Source organism: Odocoileus virginianus, chromosome 24, assembly GCF_023699985.2.
Source record: "Odocoileus virginianus isolate 20LAN1187 ecotype Illinois chromosome 24, Ovbor_1.2, whole genome shotgun sequence".
NCBI classification, from domain to species: Eukaryota; Metazoa; Chordata; class Mammalia; order Artiodactyla; family Cervidae; genus Odocoileus; species Odocoileus virginianus.
The window spans coordinates 52,897,475-52,919,934 of NC_069697.1; the positions used below are offsets into that span (position 1 = coordinate 52,897,475).

The window sequence follows — 22,460 nt, forward strand, 5'->3', positions numbered from 1 at the left end:
ACTGCCCTCAATCACATGCATAGCCTTTCTCTCCCAGCCACTCCCATAGTTCGAACTTTGGCTACAGGCAGAATTCAGAGGCCAGCAGAAGGATTCCAGTGCTGCAGAGGTGGGTGGGGTGAGAAAGTCCTCCTGTTGTCTATGCTGTGGAGGAAGAGGCTGACCCCGGGACATATGGTCCAAGGCTTTGTTGCCAGATGAGGTGGAGGGAGATGTTAACCCTGCAGTGTGTGTTCTGGAAGTGTCTGCTGCTCATCTAGAGAGGGCAGCTGGGCAGTGTGTGGTCCGGGGGAGCTGAAAAATAGGGAGCCCAGATGGAGGGGAAGAGGGCTCTTAGAGGGGGAAGGGGCTGGCAGAAAAGGGCAAGAGTCTTTGCTGGGTCTGGACATTTATAAATTTTTAAAAATGCTTTGAAATTATTTTGAAATAGTTGCAGACTCAGAGGAAACTGCAAAAAATAGAATGTGAAATCCTGTGTATCCTTCACCCAGCTTCCATGAGGTGACACCTTATATAACTGTAGCACAATATCCAAACCAAGACTCTGACATAGATATTATACAGTTAACTAGGCTATAAGCCTATTCAATTTTCCCCAGTTTTTTTTTTTTAACATGCATTCATTTATAATTCTACGTAATTTTATCCCACAGATGGATTCAACAGCCACCACCAAAGTCAAGTTACAGAGCTCTCCGTCGCCATGAAGGAACTTCCTGGGCTACCCTTTCATACTCACACCTCCACGTCCCCATCCCTGTCCCCTGGCAACCACCAGTCTGTTCTTCATCTCCACAGTTTTTCGTTTTGAGAATGTCATGTGAGTGGAATCATACAACATCAGCATTAGTTTTAATTTAATGAATTCCTGAACTCCGAATTAAAATACAAAGGTTCTCTGGCAGATTATTTATTTGAATATTAAGCTTCTTCTGTTCTCTGGATTCCTCCAGCTTCTTCATTCCCTCCTCAATCTGCAATGCTGCTCTCCACTCCAAATCTGGCCTCATTTCTCCTGTAGGGAAAATCTACACGTCTAAATTTACTAGGCTGGTCTGGGACTCTTGCATGTTCCCCGCCCTCCCTTGCCCCACTATTTATAGCCAGGCTAATTTTGGGTGGCCTCTCTCTCTCTTTTCTTTCCTTCTCCTTCCTCCTGTGGCGGGTGAGGTGACTTCTCAAATATTTGGGCAGAGGAGGTCAGAAGCAGATTCTTGGCATCTGATCCCAACCTTGGATTTAGCAGGAATCAGCGGACTAGAGATGGAGGGAGGCAGGGGCTGCAGGTGGACACAGGGAGGCATTTGGGGCTCTAAAGGCATTTAAAAAACCTTCTGTTTATTTTTAATCAATTTATTATTTTTTAAATCAATTTATTTTTAATTGAAGGATAAATGCTTTACAGAATTGTGTTGGTTTCTGGCAAACAGCAGCCTGAATCAGCCGTAGGTATACCTCTGTCTGCTTCCTCTGGTCCTCCCTCCCACCTTCTAGGTTGTTACAGAGCCCTGGTTTGAGTTCCCTCAGTCATACAACAAACTCCCACTGGCTATCTATTTTGCATATGGTAATGTAAGTTTCCCTGCTACTCTCTCTCTATCCCACCCTCTCCTTCCCCCCACCCCCGCCCCTCTAAAGGCATTTTGACCCCAGCTGGATGATATTTGGGCTGAGAGTCAGGAGTCTGGGTTCCATCCTGATTTTACTCCTTTGCATTCTCACATCAGCTCTTCTCCAACGACAGGGCTCTGAGATAGAAAAGGGATGCAGAGGGCATGTCTGGGGGATGATAGAAGTAGGATTTCAGGGCCAGTCTGCTGTGTCACCTGGAGAGCGCCTGTTTAGAGGCGTGCTGCTTCCCTGGGGGGGGATAGACACAAGGGAAGTGTTGCCGAAATGGAGGCACAAACTTTCAGATGTTTGGTAACTCACCCAGGGCAAGGACTCCCACTGGGCAGCAGACTAGTAAACATTAATTTTTTTAAAGTATAATCCTGGAAAAAGAAGTAAGAGAGAAAACGGACACTTGGGAAGAGGAATTAGGGAGAACATGTGTTGGAGCTTTTAAGACAAAGAGGGAGAAGAGAGAATCTTGAGAACATGACAGTGTTTGAGGGGGCAGAGGGAACATTAGAGACACTGAGAAACAATCTAGTAGGGTTCCAATGGACAGAGACAAGAAGGGTAAAGATAGAGTTTCGGATGAGACAAAACCAGAGCGTGAGAGAGGGAGGGGAGAAAGATGGACATATGGATGTACCCAAGACCAGCACCCCGTGAGAGAGACCTAGGGAGGGGAGGTGGGAGTCAGTGACGTTCCAGTTGTGCCAAATTATTTCCTATCTCTCTTCTTGGCCCCATTTCTGGATTGGAGTTATAAATAGCAGAGCTGGAAAATGTCCTCCCCCTTTGCCTTTGTCTCAGCCTGGGGGGAAGGGAGAGACAGAGGCAAGGCTTGTGAGTCCTTGTGGACATCCCTGGGAAGCCCCACCTCGATCCTGGGAGGGCCAGTCCAGGACGCTGCCCCTCCAGCCCCTTCCTCTTCGGAGGGTAGGAAATGTACAGTTCTGGGAAGGATCTGGAGGGTGGAGACATCGTTCCCATCCCTTTGCCTCTTGGGTCCAATCTCGCTCATCTGGGCCTTCTCTGACAGCGGATCCTTCCCCCCAGCTCACTGTCCTCTTCTTTCGTCCCCCCCCCCCGTTTTCTCCATGCCTTCCTTGTTGATCAAACTCTTACCCTTCTTTCTGCCGCTCTGTTCGCTTTTTACCGGCCTCCTTGGCTCCCCTCCCCCAGGCCTGCTGAGTTTTCCTTTCTTCTTGCCCATCTTTACCTTATTTCCCCGAACGCTGACGATGTATGTGTCTAGCAGAGCCTTTGCCACTGCTGGGCTCGGAGGGATGGGATGGGATGGGATGTGGTGGGAATATTGGTTTGATTCAGGCAGCAGGAGAGGTGTTCTGTGTCCTTGGGGAAAGAAGGGAGCATTAAGGGACCACACCGGACTCATCCGCATCTCTTTCTCTCTGTGTCTCTCTCTTTCCAGACTCTTTTAGCCTCATCCACTTCTACTCTCTGGCTCATCCCCCTGGCCCCTTCTCTTTTCGCCCCCTTTCTATCCGTAATTCTCCTACCCCATTCCCAGGCGCCGCCTCTATCACTCGCTGGCTAGGGCAGGAGTTAGGGGGGAAGGGGAGAGCCCTGGCGGGGGCGGCGCCGGCGCTGAGGTGGAGCTGGGGGTACGCGGGGAGCAAGGCCTGTTCCTACCCGGAGCCGCCCTCCTGGGCATCCCTCCGCGACTCCCGGCGGCCTCCACCTGCCGCGGGCCGGGGGGCGGGGCGAGGGCGGGGCCGGGGCGGCGCCCGCGGGAGCGGAGGCGGGAGCCGGGGAGACTAGGGGCTGCGGCCGCTGCCGTCGTCCTGGCCGGTGCTGGGGCGGCGGGAGAGGGGTAGAGGGCAGCGAGGTGGAGGACTGGGAGGACCCCCTGAAGGGCCAGCGAGACGCGGAGACCAGAGACCCTCCTCGGGAGATCTGAGATTCGGGGCGCCAGCGTATTTCCCTGCCCTCGCCGGGAGCGCGAGCAGGGGCTTGCCCCATGGCGGGAACTCCGGGCCGCGATCCTTGGGGGACCCCCGGGATTTGTTACCTTTTTGGCTCCCTGCTCGCCGGACTGCTCTTCCCCAGGGCTGCCGCCTTCAATCTGGACGTGATGGGCGCCCTGCGCAAGGAGGGCGAGCCGGGGAGCCTCTTTGGCTTCTCGGTGGCCCTGCACCGGCAGTTGCAGCCCCGGCCCCAGAGCTGGTGAGTCACCGCCCCCGCCCAGAACCCCAGCGCCCGAGCCACAGATGCCCGCCCCGCTCCTCCGCCCCTTCTCTCAATCTTCCAGCCGTATCGAGACTCAGGCTGCCCCCAGGTACCCCACGCCCCAGCCTGAAGCCTTGTCTGCCTTGGATCTGAGACCCAGGCGATCTCGCTTTGGGGATGAGTTGGAGAGCAAGAGTCTTGGCTGGGAGCTATCCCCTGTCGCTTTTCACCCGCAACTTGCATCCTTGTTCCAGTCGCAGGGCCTGTGGCTCCTCTCCTTTAGGAGGCTGAGCCCCCTTAGGGAGGGAGCAGTTCGCCTCTGCTTAGGACTGGTGAAGGAGAGGGCAGAGAGACTGAGGGTACCACGGGAGGGACGGAAGGTAGGCTCCAGAAATAACTTCCTGCCCGGGCATTGCCATGGGAGGGGACGCCAGCAGCAGGACTCTGGGAAGCCAGGAGAGACCTGAGCTTCCGGGGCTCAAGACTACAGGGAGGCCAGGAAGGCACCTGGGAGGATGTGGCACTCTGCACTAGGTAGTTTGCAGATGCAGGGTGGCAGGACTCAGACCCCCAGAGTTGTAGCAGCAGCCGCAGCAGTGAGAGATCTCGAGGGGATGCTGGCCAGGCCGTTCCCCTTCCTCCTCCTCGGGAAATTTCCAGCTCCAAGAATCTCAGCAGTAGGGGCGGACAGGGAGGGGTGAGGGGCAGAGGACAATCCTGGTTATTTTCTAATCAGTTCAGGACCCGTGGGAGAAAGATAGACTCGTGTGTGGGGACTGCGACTATCACGGTTCCTGTACTATTGGCCCCATCTCTGTGTGTGATTTTAAAAAGACACGCAGGAAAGAGAAAGCGGCCCACCGCTTCCTGCCAGGGGACTTTTCTCTCCTCGGCTACTGCCTGAGCCACAGTCAGTGTCCATTACTGGGATCAGTGCCGTCCACTGGGACCATCTCCTCCCCTCTGCTATTGGCCTAGGGGCAGGGGGAAGGGACGAGAGCTCATTTCTCTTCCCTGGCTCAGGGACTAGGGGCTAGCTCTGATCTTCTTTCTCCATTATCTCTGTCGTCAGGGAGCAGGGTCAGAGATCCCGCACACTTTGGGAGCAATGGAAAGCTACTGACTTCATCTTGTCTTCAATCTACTAACCTCTTACTCCATCATTTCTGTCTCCCTTCCTCCCCCCTCCCCCATCTGCCAGAGTTCCAGAGCTGGAGGCCTTTTTAGGACATGCTGAAGTCTCTGAGCTATTTCCAGGCAAATTCTAGGTTATTTTTAATGGCTTGGTCTCTTGTCCTTTCCCCCTTGTCTCTGAAGGTGGCCCCTGACTCTCCCAGAGCCAAGCTGGGGGAGCCCCCAGAGGGGCTGCTCGCCCCACACCCTGCTCCTGCTCCAGGCAGGGGTGCTCTGCTGTCTGGTGGCGCGTGAGGGGTGGGATACCCTGGCTAAGTCCCTGGCTTTGGGGTTGCAGATTATTGTCCCCACCACTCTCTGATTGAAAAACCTCACCAGCTTGGATGTCTTTCAGTCTGGCCCAGGGATGAGACTTTGAAGTTCAGCCTTCTGTGGTTTCAGCCTCATTTGTTTCCATCCACTGTAACATCAGCGGTCCTACCAAATGCGTGTGTGTGTGCTGAGTCGCTCCGTCACGTCCGACTCTTTGCGGCCCCATGGACTGTAGCTCACCAGATTCTCTGTCCATGAGATTTTCCGGGCAAGGATACTGGAGTGGGTTGCCATTTCCTCCTCCAGGGGATCTTCCTGACCCAGGCATCGAACCCATGTCTTTTGCATCTCCTGCGTTGGCAGACAGATTCTTTATCACTAACGCCATCTGGGAAGCCACCAGATAGAGTAATTGTGGATATTGAAAGGTTTGTTAACATATGTAAACTTCTGAGCATAGCGCCAAGGCCCAGTGTGGGTGGTATGAAAGTGTCGGTACCTTTTTTCTTATATGGTGACCCACAGGGCTGGCTGGAGCATGGCTTTGTGCCTTACAGCGAGGCTGGATACAAAGGCTTGGCCGGAGCACCCCCAGGGCTGAGCCAACCTTCCAGGCCAAGCACCCTCCCCAGAGGGCCACCCAGATTGAGAGAGTCAGAAAGGACTGGACTCAGTCAGAGGCTGGAGTGAATGGGAAATTAAGAGGTGCAGAGGTAGTGGGCTACTCCTTCGCCTCAACTTAGCCAGCCCCCCAAACAGCCCCTTGCTCCTCGCTGCCTTTCTCTCCACAGGGCTGCCTCTGTGGCTACTGTTTGTCCAGAGGTCTGGGATGGCTGGGGATCGTGGGATGAAGCCAAGAAAGAGTGTGTGGCTGGGGCGGAGGTGGAGGGAATGGAGAGGCTGTGTGTGGGAAATCTTGTTCCAGGCAGGATGGCCTGGTCTGTTCTCCATCAAGAGAGGGGCTGGGCATAGCTATGCACTCAGCTTCTTTTTTCCGTATGGACCCCTCCTCTTCTTTCAGCTCCCTACTTGTGACCTCCAGGGGAGATGTGAGCTTTGAACATGGACTGTTAGCCTCTCTTGGTACTTAGTTCTGCGCCGACCAGCTCAGACTCTGTGTGCCTCTGTGAGTCTGCATGACATGTGTCCAGCAAAGACATCATGATGCCTCCTATGGGGCAAATGCAAAGATGAATGAAGCAGCCGGGGTCCTCCAAGGGCTCCCCATCTCTGTGTTTACAGGTGGGGGCACCATGGACTTGTCTGGAGGTTAGCCAGGCCACCTAGTTTCTTTTTCTGCTTGGGGTACCCTCCTCTCCTCATCTCCCTCTTCCTTTTCTGAGGTGGTCAGTCATAGTCATTGGGTGGGAAAGGCATGGATATTGGAATTAAGCACATGTGGGCTTGAATTCCATCGTGCTATCAATGTCTCTGAGTGAGTCTTCTCATCTGAAAGACAAGCGAAGAATCCTTCCATCGGACTGTGAAGGAAGACACGACTGTGTCGTGAAGATTTAGTGAGATAATGCATGTAACATGCCTAGCCCGGTGCCTGGCACCTAGTAGGGTCATAGAGCTGAGTTCCTCACATCCCTGGCATCTAGCCTAGGACCTGATTCATACTAGGTGGTGAGTAAATATCACTTCCTTGTCTCACCAGTGCCTGACACAGGGCTTGGCAGATGATGTGTGTGCTGTGCTAAGTCATTTCGTTCGTGTCCGACTCTTGCGACCCCGTGGGCTGTAGCCCGTCACGCTCCTCTGTCCATGGGATTGTCCAGGCAAGAATACTGGAGTGGGTTGCCGTGCCCTCCTCTTCAGATGACAGTCTCAATAAGTAGTTGTTAGCAAATGCCAGGTGTATGCTGTCTCCCCTTCTACTGCCCACCCCCCCTCTCGTGACATTGGCTGTGACGAGGGATGACAGCTGCTCGGAGACGAGGCGGAGTCGTGGGAAGGGAGAGTGGCCCTGTGCCCATCAGAACTGGCACAGTGCCCCACGGATGCCCATCTGCCACGCCACCCCGTGCCCAAGCCGGGGAGGTGGAGGAAACGAGTGGGGGAGGGAGGCCTCGAGGCTCGTCTTGCTGACACTTTTGAGTCTCCTTCTGTGCAGAGGATCCTTGTAGCCAGCTGGGTGCCCAAAACCTTGCCTCTCCTTCACTCCTGGCCTGAGGGTCTGCCTCCCGGGGGACCCAGGCAGCCTCCATTCCCAGCAGAGTCCTCCCTGGGGACGAAGCCTTGGCTGTGATCATGGAAAATTGTCCTGCCAAGAACTGTGTAGCTGGGAAAGAGTCTGAGGGGGAGGTAGGAGAGAAGGCTGGGCGGCCGGGGTGGGGAGGAGGGGGCAAAATCGTGGGCATGGGGAGCCGCAGGAAGGATGAAAGGGGATTCAGGATGTAGGGGGCGCACAGGGCTGGGATTGGAGACAAAATGAGAAACTGACCTCCACCTCTGTGCCGGTTCAAGTGACTGACAGAACCTTGGGCTGGCAGGGTTGCTAGGTGGTGGGTTTTTGATGGATCCCCTGTAGGGAGTGAGGGAGTGGGACCCACGTCTAGTCTCTGGCTTGGCCCTGGAATCTGGTCTCTGGGCTACCTTGTGGTGCTGTTACTTTTGCTCCGAGTATTCTTGGCATTTCTGGGAAGATTTCAACTGAACTGAGGTTGGGGAAGAGGGCAGAGCTCGGAGGTGGAGCCAGGGAGTGGGGTTGGCGGGTAGGAAGGCTTGGTCAGGAGCAGGTGCTGGGAACAGGCGGTTCTTGCAAAGCGGCACTGTGGGCCAGGCTGCTCAGGTGGCCAATGTGTGTGTGTGTATCTGGTATTATGCGGCCCCTCACCCAGAGAGTATGTGCATATGTAATGTGATGATTGCGTGGCCAAGTGTATGAATTTGCCCGTGCCAGGACGCAGGAAAGCTGACTTTTGGTCCTTTGCCTTAGTCCTTCAACACTCTGCCTGGCACAGCGGAGCCGGGCCTGGGCGGCTCCGGGAGGAGAGGGCGCTGGCCACTAGTTCCTGTCCCTCCTCCATCATGCAGGCTGCTGGTGGGCGCACCCCAGGCTTTGGCCCTGCCAGGGCAGCAGGCAAATCGCACTGGAGGTCTCTTCGCTTGCCCCCTGAGCCTGGAAGAGGCTGACTGCTACAGAGTGGACATCGACCGCGGAGGTGAGGGCTCTGTGCAGCTGGGTGGGGGGACACGTGAGCAGGGGAGGGGAGGGCTCGGCCTCCTCTTTCCTCCCCTAATTCCTCGTGTCCTGCCACCAGCTGATGTGCAGAAGGAGAGCAAGGAGAACCAGTGGCTGGGAGTCAGCGTTCGGAGTCAGGGGCCTGGGGGCAAGATTGTTGTGAGTACCATATCTTTTTTTTGACTTTTGATATTTACCATTTTTATAGAAAAAGAGCAGGAAATTTTGTTTTTAAAAAGAGGGAAAAACAGTTTGACTCTGTAACAGTAATATCATGGTGACGGGTACCACTTCTTGTGACGCTTTGCAAGGGTGTTGAGTGCGTGTTTGTGTGTATGTATGGTGTGTGCATACACACAGATGTGCTTACAGAACTCAGGTTGGCAGTATGATATGATTGTCTGCTTCCGAGGACTTCTGAGAGATGTAAACAGGTGTGAGGCATGGTTCCATCCTTATAAACTTAAAAATATCTAACAGTTCATCCACCCATCCATGTGTTAAACCTACTGAGAACCTTTGAAGTATCAGGCATTGAACTGAGAGAGGACATGTAAACACAGGGAAAAGTATGGTCCATGCCTCAGAGAGCCTCCTGCATAGTTACAGAGGTTCTCATCACTGACACGCACAGACACGATAATACAAGTCCTTTTGGGGCAGACTATGGTTAAGGCTAGGTGAGTGGCGTGGTCCCCAGTCTATACCAGCTCAAATGAGGAGCGGAGTGAGAAGACTACTGCAGTTGGGGGTGATTTGGGTCTGGATTTCCAGAATAAGCAATACGTGGAGAGTGGAGAGGGAGGGAATTGTTTGCAGACGAGGTGGTGGCTCTCAGGAACAAGACCGAGCTGGGCATGCTATGGACAGTCCCATCTGGCGGGATCAAGGAGGCATGAGTTCTGTGGCCGGGTCATGCTGTGGGTGCCAGGGGAGAATGTGCAGCAAAGACTTCTTGCTGCCAGGGCGAAGAAGTGAGTGCAGAGAAGACAGGGATGGGGCTTATGTATTCTATATACCCGGCTAATGCTGGGCTGGGAGGTGGCGCCCAGGTGATGCTGGCATAGGCGTGTGTGCGCGCGTGCACACATGCCTGTGCATATGCACTCGATGCTGCATCTGCCAGATTGCTGCACACGGGCAGCGCGACTCTGGCCCTCATGGTGGAGTGACCCCTTCTGCCGCCCTCCCGCAGACCTGTGCGCACCGATACGAGTCGCGGCAGCGCGTAGACCAGATCCTGGAGACGAGGGACGTGATTGGCCGCTGCTTTGTGCTAAGCCAGGACCTGGCCATCCGAGACGAGCTGGATGGTGGGGAGTGGAAGTTCTGTGAGGGACGTCCCCAGGGCCACGAACAGTTCGGCTTCTGCCAGCAGGGCACGGCGGCTGCCTTCTCCCCCGACAGCCACTATCTCCTCTTTGGGGCCCCAGGAACCTATAACTGGAAGGGTGAGTCACTGCCTGGAGAGGGGAGAAGGGAACCAACATGTCCCAGCACCTCAGAGAGGGGGTTGGGGGCAGCATGAGGCCAAGCATGCCTGCGTGTTCACCGGCTCGGAGCCCCGGGGCCCCGCCACGCCTCCCACCGCGTCTCGCCGGCACGCACACGAACTGGGGCCATCCATCTCCTGTCCTCCGCATGGCCGAGCGTTCTGCAACATGCTGGCATGAGCCCCCACCTGCCCAGCCGGGGCCCGCATGCTCCAGCACACCAGCCCACACCTCATCACTCCCATTCCCATCTCTGCACGCTGCCGCTGGCCGGGCTGACACGTGGTGAGTGTGATGCCACATCCCGGGGTAGAGAGAGACCCCAGGCAGCTTGGACTGGGAAGGGGGTGGGGATGGGGCTGGAGAGGAGAGGAGGGGCTTCCCTGGGTGGTCTCCAGACCCCACCCGGGCACTGACCGGTCTGTCCTTGCAGGCACGGCCAGGGTGGAGCTCTGTGTGCAGGGCTCGGCGGACCTGGCGCACCTGGACGACGGGCCCTACGAGGCGGGGGGGGAGAAGGAGCAGGACCCCCGCCTCATCCCGGTCCCTGCCAACAGCTACCTTGGTAGGGAGCCCGCCCCGGCCCGGAGCCGCTCTAACCCTCTGCTCCTCTCTCTCACCCCCCGCGCCCATCCTTCTGTCTCTGTCTCCGCACTCTGTGGCCTGTGCTCTGGATGTCCCCGCCCTCGTGTTTGCCCGCCCGCCCCCGCAGGGTTGCTCTTTGTGACCAACGTTGATAGCTCAGACCCTGACCAGCTGGTGTATAAAACTCTGGACCCTGCTGACCGGCTCCTGGGACCGGCCGGCGACTTGGCCCTGAATAGTTACTTAGGTCTGTAAGCGCCCCTCCGCGTCCCCCTGGGCCCTGGGGGCTTGGCCTGGCCTCTCTGCCTCTCCTGCCCTGCCCTCCAACACCTCCCCAGAGAAATACCCGTCGGGCCCAAACTGCAGAGAAGAGCTGAGCGAGGGGGCCAGGCCCGAGGTGAAGAGGCCCCAGGGGTAATAGCCTAGAGGGCTGTAAACAGGGGTCTCCCTGGAGGAAGATCCAGGTGGGCTGAGGCTGTAGTGGGAAGGAAGGAGGCTGGAACCCGGAGGGGTGGGTGGCGGGCATGTGTGGAGAGAGGCCGAGCTGTGCTGGTAAGTCCCTCTTCTTGTCTCATCCACATTGTTCTGCCTGGGCGATGTTTGGTGACGCCAGCTCTTCCCCATTTCCCCCTCATCTCCAGTCCATGTGGACACTTCCTCTCCCTGCCAGGAGTGGTGTGCATGGGAGGGATGGGGGCTCCTGGGCATGCCGAGGGGAGAGCAGCTTCGGGGAACCCTATGGGGGGCACCCGGGCCCAGCTCCTGCTGCTGCCCAGCCGCCTGGGCCTCCCAGGCATCGCCTTCCTCCTTCCTCTCCAGTCCCCAAGGCTACCCGATCCCACTTCTCATGCCCAGCTGCAGGCTCCAGATGGGAGGACCCCCGGGTGTCTGGAGGGGCAGAGGAGCGGTCCAGCTGTGACGGTGCTGCCTCAGGGGGCATCTCCACCTTCAGGCTCTAACCTGCGGGGTGGGGCAGCGTGGGGGAACTTAGACCCACTCTGGCTGGGAGTCTGGTGGGGGAGAACTCAGCGGTGAGTCGCCCCCATCCAGGTTTCTCCATCGACTCTGGGAAGGGCCTGCTGCGAGCTGAGGAGCTGAGCTTCGTGGCAGGGGCCCCCCGTGCCAACCACAAGGGTGCCGTGGTCATTCTACGCAAAGACAGCGCCAGCCGCCTGGTGCCGGAAGTGACGCTGTCCGGGGAGCGCCTGACCTCCGGCTTTGGCTACTCGCTGGCTGTGGCTGATCTCAACAATGATGGGTGAGAGGGAGGAGGCGGGCGCAGCTGGGCAGGCTGGGGCTGCGAGGGGCCTCTGGCCTCTCCTCTTCACCCACCTCCTGCCTCCCTGTCTCCATAGCTGGACAGACCTGGTCGTGGGTGCCCCCTACTTCTTCGAGCGCCAGGAAGAACTGGGGGGTGCTGTGTATGTGTACATGAACGAGGGGGGTCACTGGGCCGGGGTCGCCCCTCTCCGGCTCTGCGGCTCCCCTGACTCCATGTTCGGGATCAGCCTGGCAGTCCTGGGGGACCTCAATCAAGACGGCTTCCCAGGTGTGACTGGGAATGGGGAAGGCTGGGGGGGCCCGGAGAGAGGGGCCAGGGAGGTAGGCGGGGAGAGGCCTCTGAGGTCAAGGGCAAGGTCCTCTGAGGACTCAGGGAGAGGAGTAACCCGGGCTCGTGTCCGAGCTTTACTGTTTGCCAGCTTTGTGGCCCTGGGCAAACACCCCTTCTGAGCTGGTGACACCTGCCGAGAGTGGTGGAGAGATTAATGATGGCCCATGCAAGCTGTCTGGGGCTCAGTAGCCTCTCAGTGAAATAGGAGCAGGGCTGGCGCTGAGTGCCTGCGGGACGGCGGGGCCTGGACCTCGCGCCTCCCCACCCCCTCCTCAGGTCTGATTGCTTTCCCACGCCTGCAGACCTTGCTGTGGGGGCTCCCTTCGATGGGGACGGGAAGGTCTTTGTCTACCATGGGAGCAGTCTGGGGGTTGTCCCCAAGCCTTCCCAGGTGAGCGGAGGGGTTGGGGTGAGGGAATGGGGCCCGGCCCAGAGGGTGGGGATGATGGCTGGGGGGCCGACCGTCTGGTCCCGCAGGTGCTGGAGGGCGAGGCCGTGGGCATGAAGAGCTTCGGCTACTCCCTGTCGGGCGGCCTGGACGTGGACGGGAACCGCTGCCCAGACCTGCTTGTGGGCTCCCTGGACGACGCTGCTGTGCTGTTCAGGTGGGCCCTCCCTCCCCGCCGCCCTCGCCCTCCCGCGGCCGGAGCCCCTCTGCAGGGCCAGGTCCTCGGCCTTCCCCCTCTCCCAGCCTGACGTTCTCACGTCTCCTGCGCCCTGCACTCCCCGTTCTCCAGGGCCAGGCCCGTCCTCCATGTCTCCCACGAGGTCTCCATTCTTCCCCGAGCCATCGACCTAGAGCAGCCCAACTGTGCGAGTGGCCGCTTGGTCTGGTGAGGCAGGATTCGAGGGGAGGCCGGAGGGGAGGCTCCAGGGTCTAGTTCGCCCCTGTCTGCCCAGTCTGGGGCTGGGGCAGGAGTGGGCAGGGTGCGGGAGGGGCCTTGGCCTGCCAACCTTACCTTTGCCCCCGCAGCATGGACCTGAGGGTCTGTTTCAGCTATATCGCGTCGCCCAGCAGCTATAGCCCTACTGTGGGTGAGTGAGGCCCCTCCACGCCCACCGCGTTGGGTCTCAGGGTGGGTCACTCCGGGGTGCAGAGAAGGGCCCATTGGAGCCGCCCCCACCCCAGGTCACTGGTTCCTCCTCTCCCACCTGCCACAGCCCTGGATTACGTGTTAGACGGGGACACAGACCGGAGGCTCCGGGGCCAGGTGCCCCGTGTGACCTTCCTGAGCCGTGGCCCCGATGACCCCAAGCACCAGTCCTCAGGCACCGTGTGGCTGAAACACCAGCATGACAGAGTCTGTGGAGACACCACGCTGCAGCTCCAGGTGGATGCTGACCCCTTGGGCTCTGAGGGTCATTGTCGTTGCATCATCTTTTTTTGGATTCCTCTCAGCTTCTTCCCTAACACACTCACACCTCAGTCTAAAGTCTCAACTTTTGGGATGGTTCCCTTTTGAGCTGACCTCTTCCTTATCTGCTGCCTTCTTGCATCTCCTGTCAAGTTCTCTTCTCCCTGGAGATGGTGATGGCAATCCATCTTCTTGCGTGGTCCTCAAAGCCCTGAGTCCTGCCTCTTCTCCCTTCTCTAGCTTAGTTCTCCACCTCTCTCCTTCATCTCCCAGAGCCTCTTTCTAGGCTTCAGGATCTGTCCTAGGTCTGGCTGGGGCTTTGGGCGGAGCTGGGGCCTGGGAGGTGGTTCTTGCATCCACGTCTGTCTTTTCCCTCCCCAGGAGAATGTCAAAGACAAGCTTCGGGCCATCGTTGTGACCCTGTCCTATGGTCTCCAGACCCCTCGGCTCCGACGACAGGCTCCTGGTCAGGGGCTGCCCCCGGTGGCCCCCATCCTCAATGCCCACCAGCCCAGCACCCAGCGGACAGAGGTGAGCATGTGCTCTGGTTGAGCCCAGGAAAAGATGGGAGGAATAGATATCAGGGTCCCTTGCCAGTGACACTCATTCATAGCCTGCAGAATTCTTTCCTGTGTTACCCTAGTTGTTCCTCATATCTCAAGATGCTGTGACAGGTGGACCCCAGATGTAAAATGGACTAGATGATCATGTGTTCCCAGTCAGGGGGGTCAGGCAGTCTTTCAGACGCCCATGGTGCTGGTTCAAATGTGGCCTCTAAGGTCCTTAGGTCATCTCTAACCTGGTCTGCTGGAGGAGGACAGGGGAGCTCCGTGCCTGCTTCTTATGGCCAGTCCAAAAGTGATGCTCTTCCCGTCTTTTCATGTTCCGAGTCTGGGACTTGGTTACACACAAGAAAGGCCGAGGAAATGTGGCCTCGCTGTGGACTAGCCTGCTGGCCTCTCCCATGGCCCCGTAATCACTTCCATCATTTTACTGATGAGGACACAGCTCCGAGTGGTTAAGGGACCAGCTCAATATCACACAGCTAGCAAGCAGCAGATCTGCAAGTTGAATCCAGGTTGTTTATTCCTCTGGTCCCCCACCCCGCCACATGCCTTGATGACACATTCATTCCCTGAGAAGGACCCCTCTTCACATCTTCCCCCAGATCCACTTCCTGAAGCAAGGCTGTGGTGAAGACAAGATCTGCCAGAGCAATCTGCAGCTGGTCCATGCCCGGTTCTGCGCCCGCATCAGTGACACGGAGTTTCAGCCTCTGCCCATGTGAGGGGGAGAGAGGGAGCAGGTGGGGTGGGAAGGCCAAAGTTCAAAGTATGCAAGGAAGTCCCCAGGGAGGGCTTGGAGGGGCCTGAACCTGCAGAGGGGAGGGTGAAAGGCGGGGAGGGCCCGCAGACAGCTTGGAATTTGCAGGTTGAGGGTGGTGACGGGCCCATAGCAGCTCACCTGGCAGGGAAGAACAATCCTTCATCATATTTTTGAAATTACATAGTTCACATACACCTCACTGTTCAGTCTTCACAACCCCGCGAGGCAGGAATTACCATCAGCTCCACTTGGAAGCCTAGAGAGGTTTAGTTGCCTGCCCAAGGTCAGTAAGCCGTGGACCAGGGACCAGGAGGGTGGTTCCCTGACTCCCAGTCTTCCTTTTTTTTAAATGTATTTAAATTTTATTTTATATACTGAAGTGCTAACCACTCAGTGCTTTTTTTCTTTAAATCGTATTATCTATTTTTGACTGCGCTGGGTTGTCATTGCTGCACACAGACTATTTCTAGTTGGGGTGTGCCGGGGGCTGCTCTCTAGATGCGGTGCGCAGGCTTCTCATCGTGGAGGCTTCTCTTGTTGTAGATCATGGGCTCTAGGGCATGCAGGCTTCCGTAGTTGAGGCTTCCGGGCTCTAGAGCACAGGCTCAATAGTTGTGGCCCACCTGCTTAGGGGCTTTACAGCATGTGGGATCTTCCCAGATCAGGGATCGAACCCATGTCTCCGGCATTGGTGAGTGGATTCTTTACCACTGAGCCACCAGGGAAGCCCCCTAAATTTTTATTTATTTGGCTGTGCTGGATCTCAGTTGCAGCGAGTGGGATCTGGTTCTCTGACCAGGGATTAAACTCAGACCCCCTGCATTTGGAGCTTGGAGTCTTAGCTGCTGGACCACGAGGGAAGTCCCTGACTTCAGTCTTGACTCTTCAGTCTGAGGCTGGGACTGGTGTGTGTGGAGATTAGGGAGGCCCAGGTGGAGGGAGAGGTTCCGAGGGCGGAGGCAAATCCCATGCATTGGGGGAGGGGGTGGGACGGAGAGGCTGGGCAGGTGTTCAGGTCTTAGAGCAACTGGGATCTGGTCCTGCAGGGATGCGGACGGGATGACAGCCTTGTTTGCTCTGAGTGGGCAGCCAGTCATCGGCCTGGAGCTGAAGGTCACCAATCTACCCTCGGACCCAGCCCAGCCCCAGGCTGATGGGGATGACGCTCATGAAGCCCAGCTCCTGGTCACCCTCCCTGCCGCTCTGCACTACTCGGGAGTCCGGGGCCTGGACCCTGTGGTGAGCACCGAGGGCAGGGTGGCAGTGATAGCTTACAGCGAACGATGTCAGATTCGTGATCTCTGAAGAAGATTTAGCTTTGGGACCAGGGATCAGCCTTGGTCACTCAGAGCTTTTGTGTGGCAGAAGTCTTATTACAGCGAGAAAGGACAGAGAAAGCTACTGACACAGACGTCAGAAGGGGGATGGGACAGACTAGCCCCCTCCCTTGTCTAATCAAGGCTTTTTCCCACAACATACATCTTAAAGTAATAAGATTAGTCAGAAGGTTCTTGTTAAAAAAGAGAAAAAAGTCCTTGGAGGAGGTAGATTGTTGTTATATGATGTTAGAACAGAGCTTAAGGAAGAACAGACCCTGGAGCAAGATGCACTGTGTTGTTGTGTATCATTAGCTCTGGGCTTAAAGAAAGTTAGACTTAAAGATTGTTGTCAGAGAAGGAAATGGCAGCCCACTCCATTATTCTTGCCTGGAGAATCTCATGGGCATAGTAGCCTGGAAGGCTACAGTCCAAGGGGTCTTAAAGAATCAGACACGTCTGAGCCACTTTCGCTTCCACATCACGGAATGATTTTCAAGTCAAAACTCACTGTCATAATAAAGTTCTCTTTAAACCAAACAAAACAAAAAGATTGTTGTCGTAACGACTCAGAGTCTAAGTCTTCAGTGACTGAGACAAAGTGACACAGAGAAGAAAGCTTGTCTCGTTCGCCTCCTTGAGGCCTGGATCCCTGTCTCCTCCTCCAGGGCCCCGAGCTCATTATCAACCTTCCAAGAGTTAACTCTCGGGACTGGGGTCTTGGGGGCTTTGGTAACCCCAGCTGACCTCTCCTTTTCTCCTCCACTCCAGGAGAAGCCGCTGTGCCTGTCTGATGAGAATGCCTCCCACGTGGAGTGTGAGCTGGGGAACCCCATGAAGAGAGGCGCGCAGGTCGCCACAGCCGCCCTTATCCCTGTCTAAGCCCTGCCCCCCGCAAGCCCCTGCCCCTCCCAGATTCTCATCGCGTGCCACTCTCGGTCCAGGTCGCCTTCTACCTCATCCTCAGCACCTCGGGGATCACCATTGAAACCACAGAGCTGGAGGTGGAGCTGCTGTTGGCCACGTAAGGCTGGGGGCCTAGTGTGGGTGATAGTGGGGGGCATTGGCTAGAAGTCCACCTTGAAGGGGCTGTGCTGTCTGCCCGTGACCCCTTGGGGTGGTGCCTGGGCTCGCTGCCCACACCTGCCCCCGCCACTCGCCAGCATCAGCGAGCAGGAGCTGCATCCAGTCTTGGCCCGTGCCCGTGTCTTCATCGAGCTGCCGCTGTCCATCACGGGGTAAGCCCCGCCCGGGTGGGCACCTCCGCTGGAGGGGTGGGCACCTCCGCTGGAGGGGTGGGCACTGCCACTCCCAGACCCGGGCCTGGGCTCTGCCTCGCTGGCCGGACCTTCCTGACCCTCCGTCAGGCCCCAGCGCTCCGCGGTCCCTGTTTTGACCCCTCCTCGCTAGGGCGGCCGTTCCCCAGCAGCTCTTCTTCTCCGGCCTGGTGCGGGGCGAGAGCGCGATGCGGTCCGAGCGGGACGTGGGCAGCAAGGTCAAGTACGAGGTCACGGTGAGTGTCTTGGTGAGGTCGCTCCCTTCTTGGCACCGAAGAGATGCTGAGACGTGTTCCGGGGGCTGTGGCTCTCCTCTCGTCTGGCGCCTGCTGGTCCAGCAAGCCCGAGGCCTCCCCTAGCTCTTGGGCCGTGGCTGCCGGCAGGCCTTTGTGTCGCAGCCTGAGGTGACCATTTCCTGCTCACTCCTGACCAAGCGTCTCGTCTCACTGTGAGAGCAGAGGGCCATCTTCCGGGGGATGGCGCCGTGGGGGGAGGGCTAGTGCCTCTTCCAAGGACCCGGCCCTGTTAACCCCCGGCCTCCCCACACCTCCCAGGGACATCTCCAGGTTTTCCCAGATTTGGGGTGGGCGGGGAGTGGTGCATGATCTATGATCCTGAGTCTTTGTGGAAGTTATGCTTCCTGAGCCTTCCCTGCAGCCTTGTCCCTCCATCTCATGGGTTTAGAACCCACCCTTTGATTCTCTTGATGTCAAAATTACCAGCTCCCAGTGGACCCTCCACCATTCTCTGCTTGCCTGTCCATTAGAATTCAAAGTTCTATGTATTAGGATTATGTCATTCTGTCCCTTGAACTGTTCCATATACCTGTCTAGAATTTAGTAAAATATTAGATTAGAATAAAAATTTGCATTTACTTACATAAGTACATTCAGAATCTTTAGATCTTGAGTTTTACTTCTGCGTAAGGACAGGGAGATTCTACTACTTTCTAAGGAAATTTTAGGTGCTTAAAATATTTAAAGCAGGAATTCTAAACAATTCTAGATTGAATTTGCCATGTCTATGAATCCACTAAACCATCTAAAACATTTTGGGTTTGTGGGTATGGAAATATTTAGGGGAAAGTATATAAAAACTGTGTTTCCTTAGTGGCTCAGCTGGTAAAGAATCCTCCTAAAAAAAAAAAAAAAAAAAGAATCCTCCTGCAATGAGGGAGACCTGGGTTTGATCCCTGGATTGGGAAGATCCCCTGGAGAAGGGAAAGGCTACTCACTCCAGTATTCTGGCCTAGAGAATTCCATGGGCTGTGTAGTCCATGGAGTCTCAAAGAGTTGGATATGACTGAGCAACTTTCACTTTCACATGAAAACTGTGATCAGGGTTTTCTAGGAGACTTCATGTTTAAGTACTTCAAGAGCATTTCAAGTCTCTACTGATCTGTGAACTTATGTTATTAAAGAATCACATTATATGAGAGTGTCCTTATTGATTTATTCATAATTTTTTCTATATTGTTTTATAAGGCAGCTATTTTCAAGCATTTTTAGGGTATTCTACACTTTATATCATTTTCTAGTAAACATGTATATATGTTTAGTTCCTCAGTCATGTCCAACTCTTTGTGACCCCATGGATTATAGCCCTCCAGGCTCCTCTGTCCTTGGGGATTCTCCAGGCAAGAATATAGGAGTGGGTTTGCCGTGCCCTCCTCCAGGGGATCTTCCCAACCCAGAGATGGAACCCAGGTCTCCTTCATTGCAGGTGGATTCTTTACCAGCTGAGCTACCAGGGAAGCCCAAACACGTTTATATCTAACATAAATAAAAATTTTATAGAACACTCCTTCCTCGCTGCATGTGGTAAAACCAGGTGTTATTTTATTTTATTCTATTAATTTTTTTTCAAATGCTGATTGCAACCCATTAAATTGATTCCGCTAAATAATAAACTGCTAGTGGGTTGCAGTTTAGGAATCAGAGATCAAGTAAAGTTACACAATGCTCTGGGTGCCCTTGCCCTCCAGGTTACCAACCTGAAACCTTCAGGGAAAGGTTAAACAGTCATGTCTGTGTCACTCTCAGTCTTCACAGTCACACAGAAGTGAAGTCAGTGGGGCAGTAAACAAAGAATGTTTTTCCTCACTTGGTAATCCAACTGGCTTATAGTGGGATTTTAGTCTTAGATATTCTTAGAGGTGCGTGAAAATTGTAAGGCCATGTCATTACAAAATGATATAAAATGTATTGCATTTTCTACAGCATCAAGGGACTTCCCTGTAGCTCAGATGGTAAAGAATCTGCCTGCAATGCAGGAGACCCCAGTTCGATCCCTGGGTCAAGAAGATCCTCTGGAGAAGGAAATGGCAACCCACTCTAGTATCCTTGCCTGGAGAATCCCTTGGACAGAGGAGCCTGGCAGGCTGCAGTCCGTGGGGTCTCAGAGAGTCGGACACGACTGAGCGACTAACACTGCTACTTCACACTCTTGTGCCCACAGGTTTCCAACCAAGGCCAGTCGCTCAACACCCTGGGCTCGGCCTTCCTCAACGTCATGTGGCCCCACGAGATTGCCAACGGGAAGTGGCTGCTGTACCCCATGCGGGTGGAGCTGGAGGGTGGGCAGGGGCCCGGGCAGAGGGGGCTCTGCTCCCCCAGGCCCAACGTCCTCCAACTGGTGAGGCTCAGGCGAGGGGTTAGGGCCGCTGGAGCAGGGTGGGGGTGTGGAGGTGGGGGGCGTGGGGTTCAGACTTTGCGAAGGCTGCCGTGGGGCTGGGGGCCTGTGGAGGAAGCTGCTGGGGAAGAGGTGCCATCTCTTCTTGCTGCGTTTGGAAGGACCCTCACTGGGCACCCCCCCACCCCCCGCCTCAGGATGTGGACAGCCGGGACAGGAGGAGGCGGGAGCTGGGGCCGCCGGAGTCGCAGCAGCCTCGAGAGCAGCCGGAGCCCAGCACGTCTTGGTGGCCGGTGTCCTCTGCCGAGAAGAAGAAGAACTTCACTCTGGTGAGGGCAGGGCCCACGCGGTCCGGCCAGGACAGTGGGCGTGGGAGGTAGCATGGCAGATGTAGGGGCAAGGGGAGCGCGCGGAGCTTCAGGGTGCCGGCAGCCTGTGACGAGGGGTGATGGCCAGGCCCCTGGGGCAAGCTGCCCGGACGCGTCACGCCTGGGGGGCAGCTGCCACCGCCCCAGCTTCCCCAGCGCCCACCAGGTGTTCACTCCAGACCAGGGCACTTAGCTGCCGCTAGTTCCCTGTGCCTTCCTATGGAAGGTCACATTTTAGAGGGGCTGGGGTGGTTTTAGCCACCTCTGAGGTCTCTTTGAAGTTCTTTTGAGTTCTTTTAGGACAAAAAGTCAGTTTGCATAATTTGACATGGTTTTCACCATGTGAAACATACCATGTCAAAAAGGTTTTTAGAAGTTCTAATAACTAACTTGATAGGATATTTCTGTGATTCATAGGTTTCTCCTTTTCAAGCAGTTTGGCCTCCCCTGTGCCGCTTGTTTCACGTGCTTACGTTGCCGAATGGACTCTCTGAGCGGGTTAGCGGGCTCTGTGCTGTCCGCCTAGGATGGCGCTGGCCGTGAGGGTTGGGGGGCGTGGCGAATGGACCGGGGTGGTGCTTGGCTTGGCAGAAAGGTGACTCCTACATACAGAAGGATGTGCAAAAGAGGCGAGAACAAAGGTGACTCCTACACATGGAAGGATGTGCAATAGAGGCAGAAACAGGCAGAGAGACCTTTGCAGGGGGAGGGCAGCAGTTGGGCAACTCTGGTGGTGTGTCTGGGAGAAAGTTCCCCTGCCACAGTCCATCCTTCCTGGGGGCCCCTAGCTTTCCTGGCCCCCTTGAAAGCGTGGCCAGAAGCTTCACAAGGATAGAATGTGTGTGCTTAGTCGTTCAGTCATGTCTGACTGCTTGCGACCACATGGATGATAGCCCGCCAGACTCCTCTGTCCATGGGATTTTTTGGGCAAGAATACTGGAGTGGGTTGCCATTCCCTTCTCCAAGGGAACTTCCAGACCCAGCGATCGAACTCAAGTCTCCTGCATTGCAAGTGGATTCTATTGTCTGAGCCACCGAGGAAGGCCCCAGGGGCAGCATGAGCTCGTGTAACTGCCATTTCCTGTTACGTGGATAGTCCTGCTTTCTCCAGCTGACGGATTTCTCCTGAAAGGCCACCTTTGATCTTTTTTCTGGTTGTGCCCTGTGGCGTGTGAGATGTTAGTTTCCCAACCAGGGATCGAACCCATGTCCCCTGCCTTGGAAGCATGGAGTCTTAACCACTGGGCCACCAGGGAAGTCCCAGGGCCACCCTTCTTGATAAGTACTTTGAAATGGGGGACTTCCCTGGCAGTCCAGGCATTCTTTGCCTTTCAATGCAGAAGGTGCGGGTTCAATCACTGGTCGAGGGGCTAAGATCCCACATGCCTCTTGGCCAAAAACCCAAAATATAAAGCAGAAACAGTATTGTAACAAATTCAGTGAAGACTTCAAAAGTGGTCCACATCAGGAAAAAAAAATCTTAAAAAAACATTTTGAAATGGACTCTTTTACTTAACGTGACTTTTAGACAAATTGACAAAGGATGCTTGAATTACTCCACAGTGGCAAGATAAGGGATGGTGCAGAGAACTCAGATACTCTCGCAGCCATTCTTCTGGACGGGACGTGTGATGAATAGAACATTAGTTTTTGGGCGGATGGTCCGCTAGGTGAGGTTGTACCAAATGGATCTAGGTCAGACCTGGAAGGAGCAGCGGCTCAGGCCCTGTCCCCTGAGCAGCTCCGGGGGCAGCCACGTCTTCCTTCAGTGAGCTTGGGCCTTGCTGAGGAGTGCGGCTTCGCCCGTTCTGGACCTGGGTTCAAGTGTCTGCTCCACCAGCCTTGCTAGCTGTGTGGCCTGAGACTGGCCACTGGATTCTTTAAACTTTAATTTCCTAGTTTGTAAAGTGGGGATGATAATAATCTGCACCTTGCAGGACAGTTGTGAGTTTAAATGAGGTAAGTACCTTGCAGATAGTAGGTGCTCAATAAATGAGGTCATCGTTAGGTAACATGTGCATCTACTGGGGAAGCTACTCTGCCTGCCCGCTGTTGTCAAG

At 55.6% G+C, this 22,460-nt stretch overlaps 1 protein-coding gene and 1 long non-coding RNA gene across 9 annotated transcripts in view; one reads left to right on the forward strand and one right to left on the reverse strand.

Annotated features, from left to right (window-relative positions):
• The window catches only part of ITGA7 (integrin subunit alpha 7), a 26,115-nt gene continuing 3,655 nt past the window's right edge, over positions 1-22,460 (forward strand). The window contains exons 1-22 of one of the 8 annotated variants that reach the window (XM_070454836.1): positions 3,370-3,801; positions 8,290-8,417; positions 8,517-8,596; positions 9,633-9,888; positions 10,364-10,495; positions 10,643-10,762; positions 11,566-11,773; positions 11,871-12,064; positions 12,430-12,518; positions 12,605-12,732; positions 12,865-12,960; positions 13,101-13,162; positions 13,289-13,458; positions 13,864-14,013; positions 14,651-14,766; positions 15,855-16,047; positions 16,896-16,976; positions 17,069-17,148; positions 17,288-17,362; positions 17,535-17,637; positions 19,859-20,035; positions 20,230-20,361. In XM_070454836.1, the coding sequence (XP_070310937.1) occupies positions 3,596-3,801; positions 8,290-8,417; positions 8,517-8,596; positions 9,633-9,888; positions 10,364-10,495; positions 10,643-10,762; positions 11,566-11,773; positions 11,871-12,064; positions 12,430-12,518; positions 12,605-12,732; positions 12,865-12,960; positions 13,101-13,162; positions 13,289-13,458; positions 13,864-14,013; positions 14,651-14,766; positions 15,855-16,047; positions 16,896-16,976; positions 17,069-17,148; positions 17,288-17,362; positions 17,535-17,637; positions 19,859-20,035; positions 20,230-20,361 (2,976 nt within the window). In that variant the 5' untranslated portion in view covers positions 3,370-3,595. The other 7 variants (XM_070454833.1, XM_020908491.2, XM_020908493.2 and 4 more) reach the window with 7 other exon arrangements.
• LOC139030888 (uncharacterized) lies at positions 1,630-3,724 on the reverse strand. The gene is made up of 3 exons (XR_011483336.1): positions 3,647-3,724; positions 2,834-2,967; positions 1,630-1,860 (listed from the first exon to the last, which is right to left on the reverse strand). It is a non-coding gene; the product is annotated as an uncharacterized lncRNA (long non-coding RNA).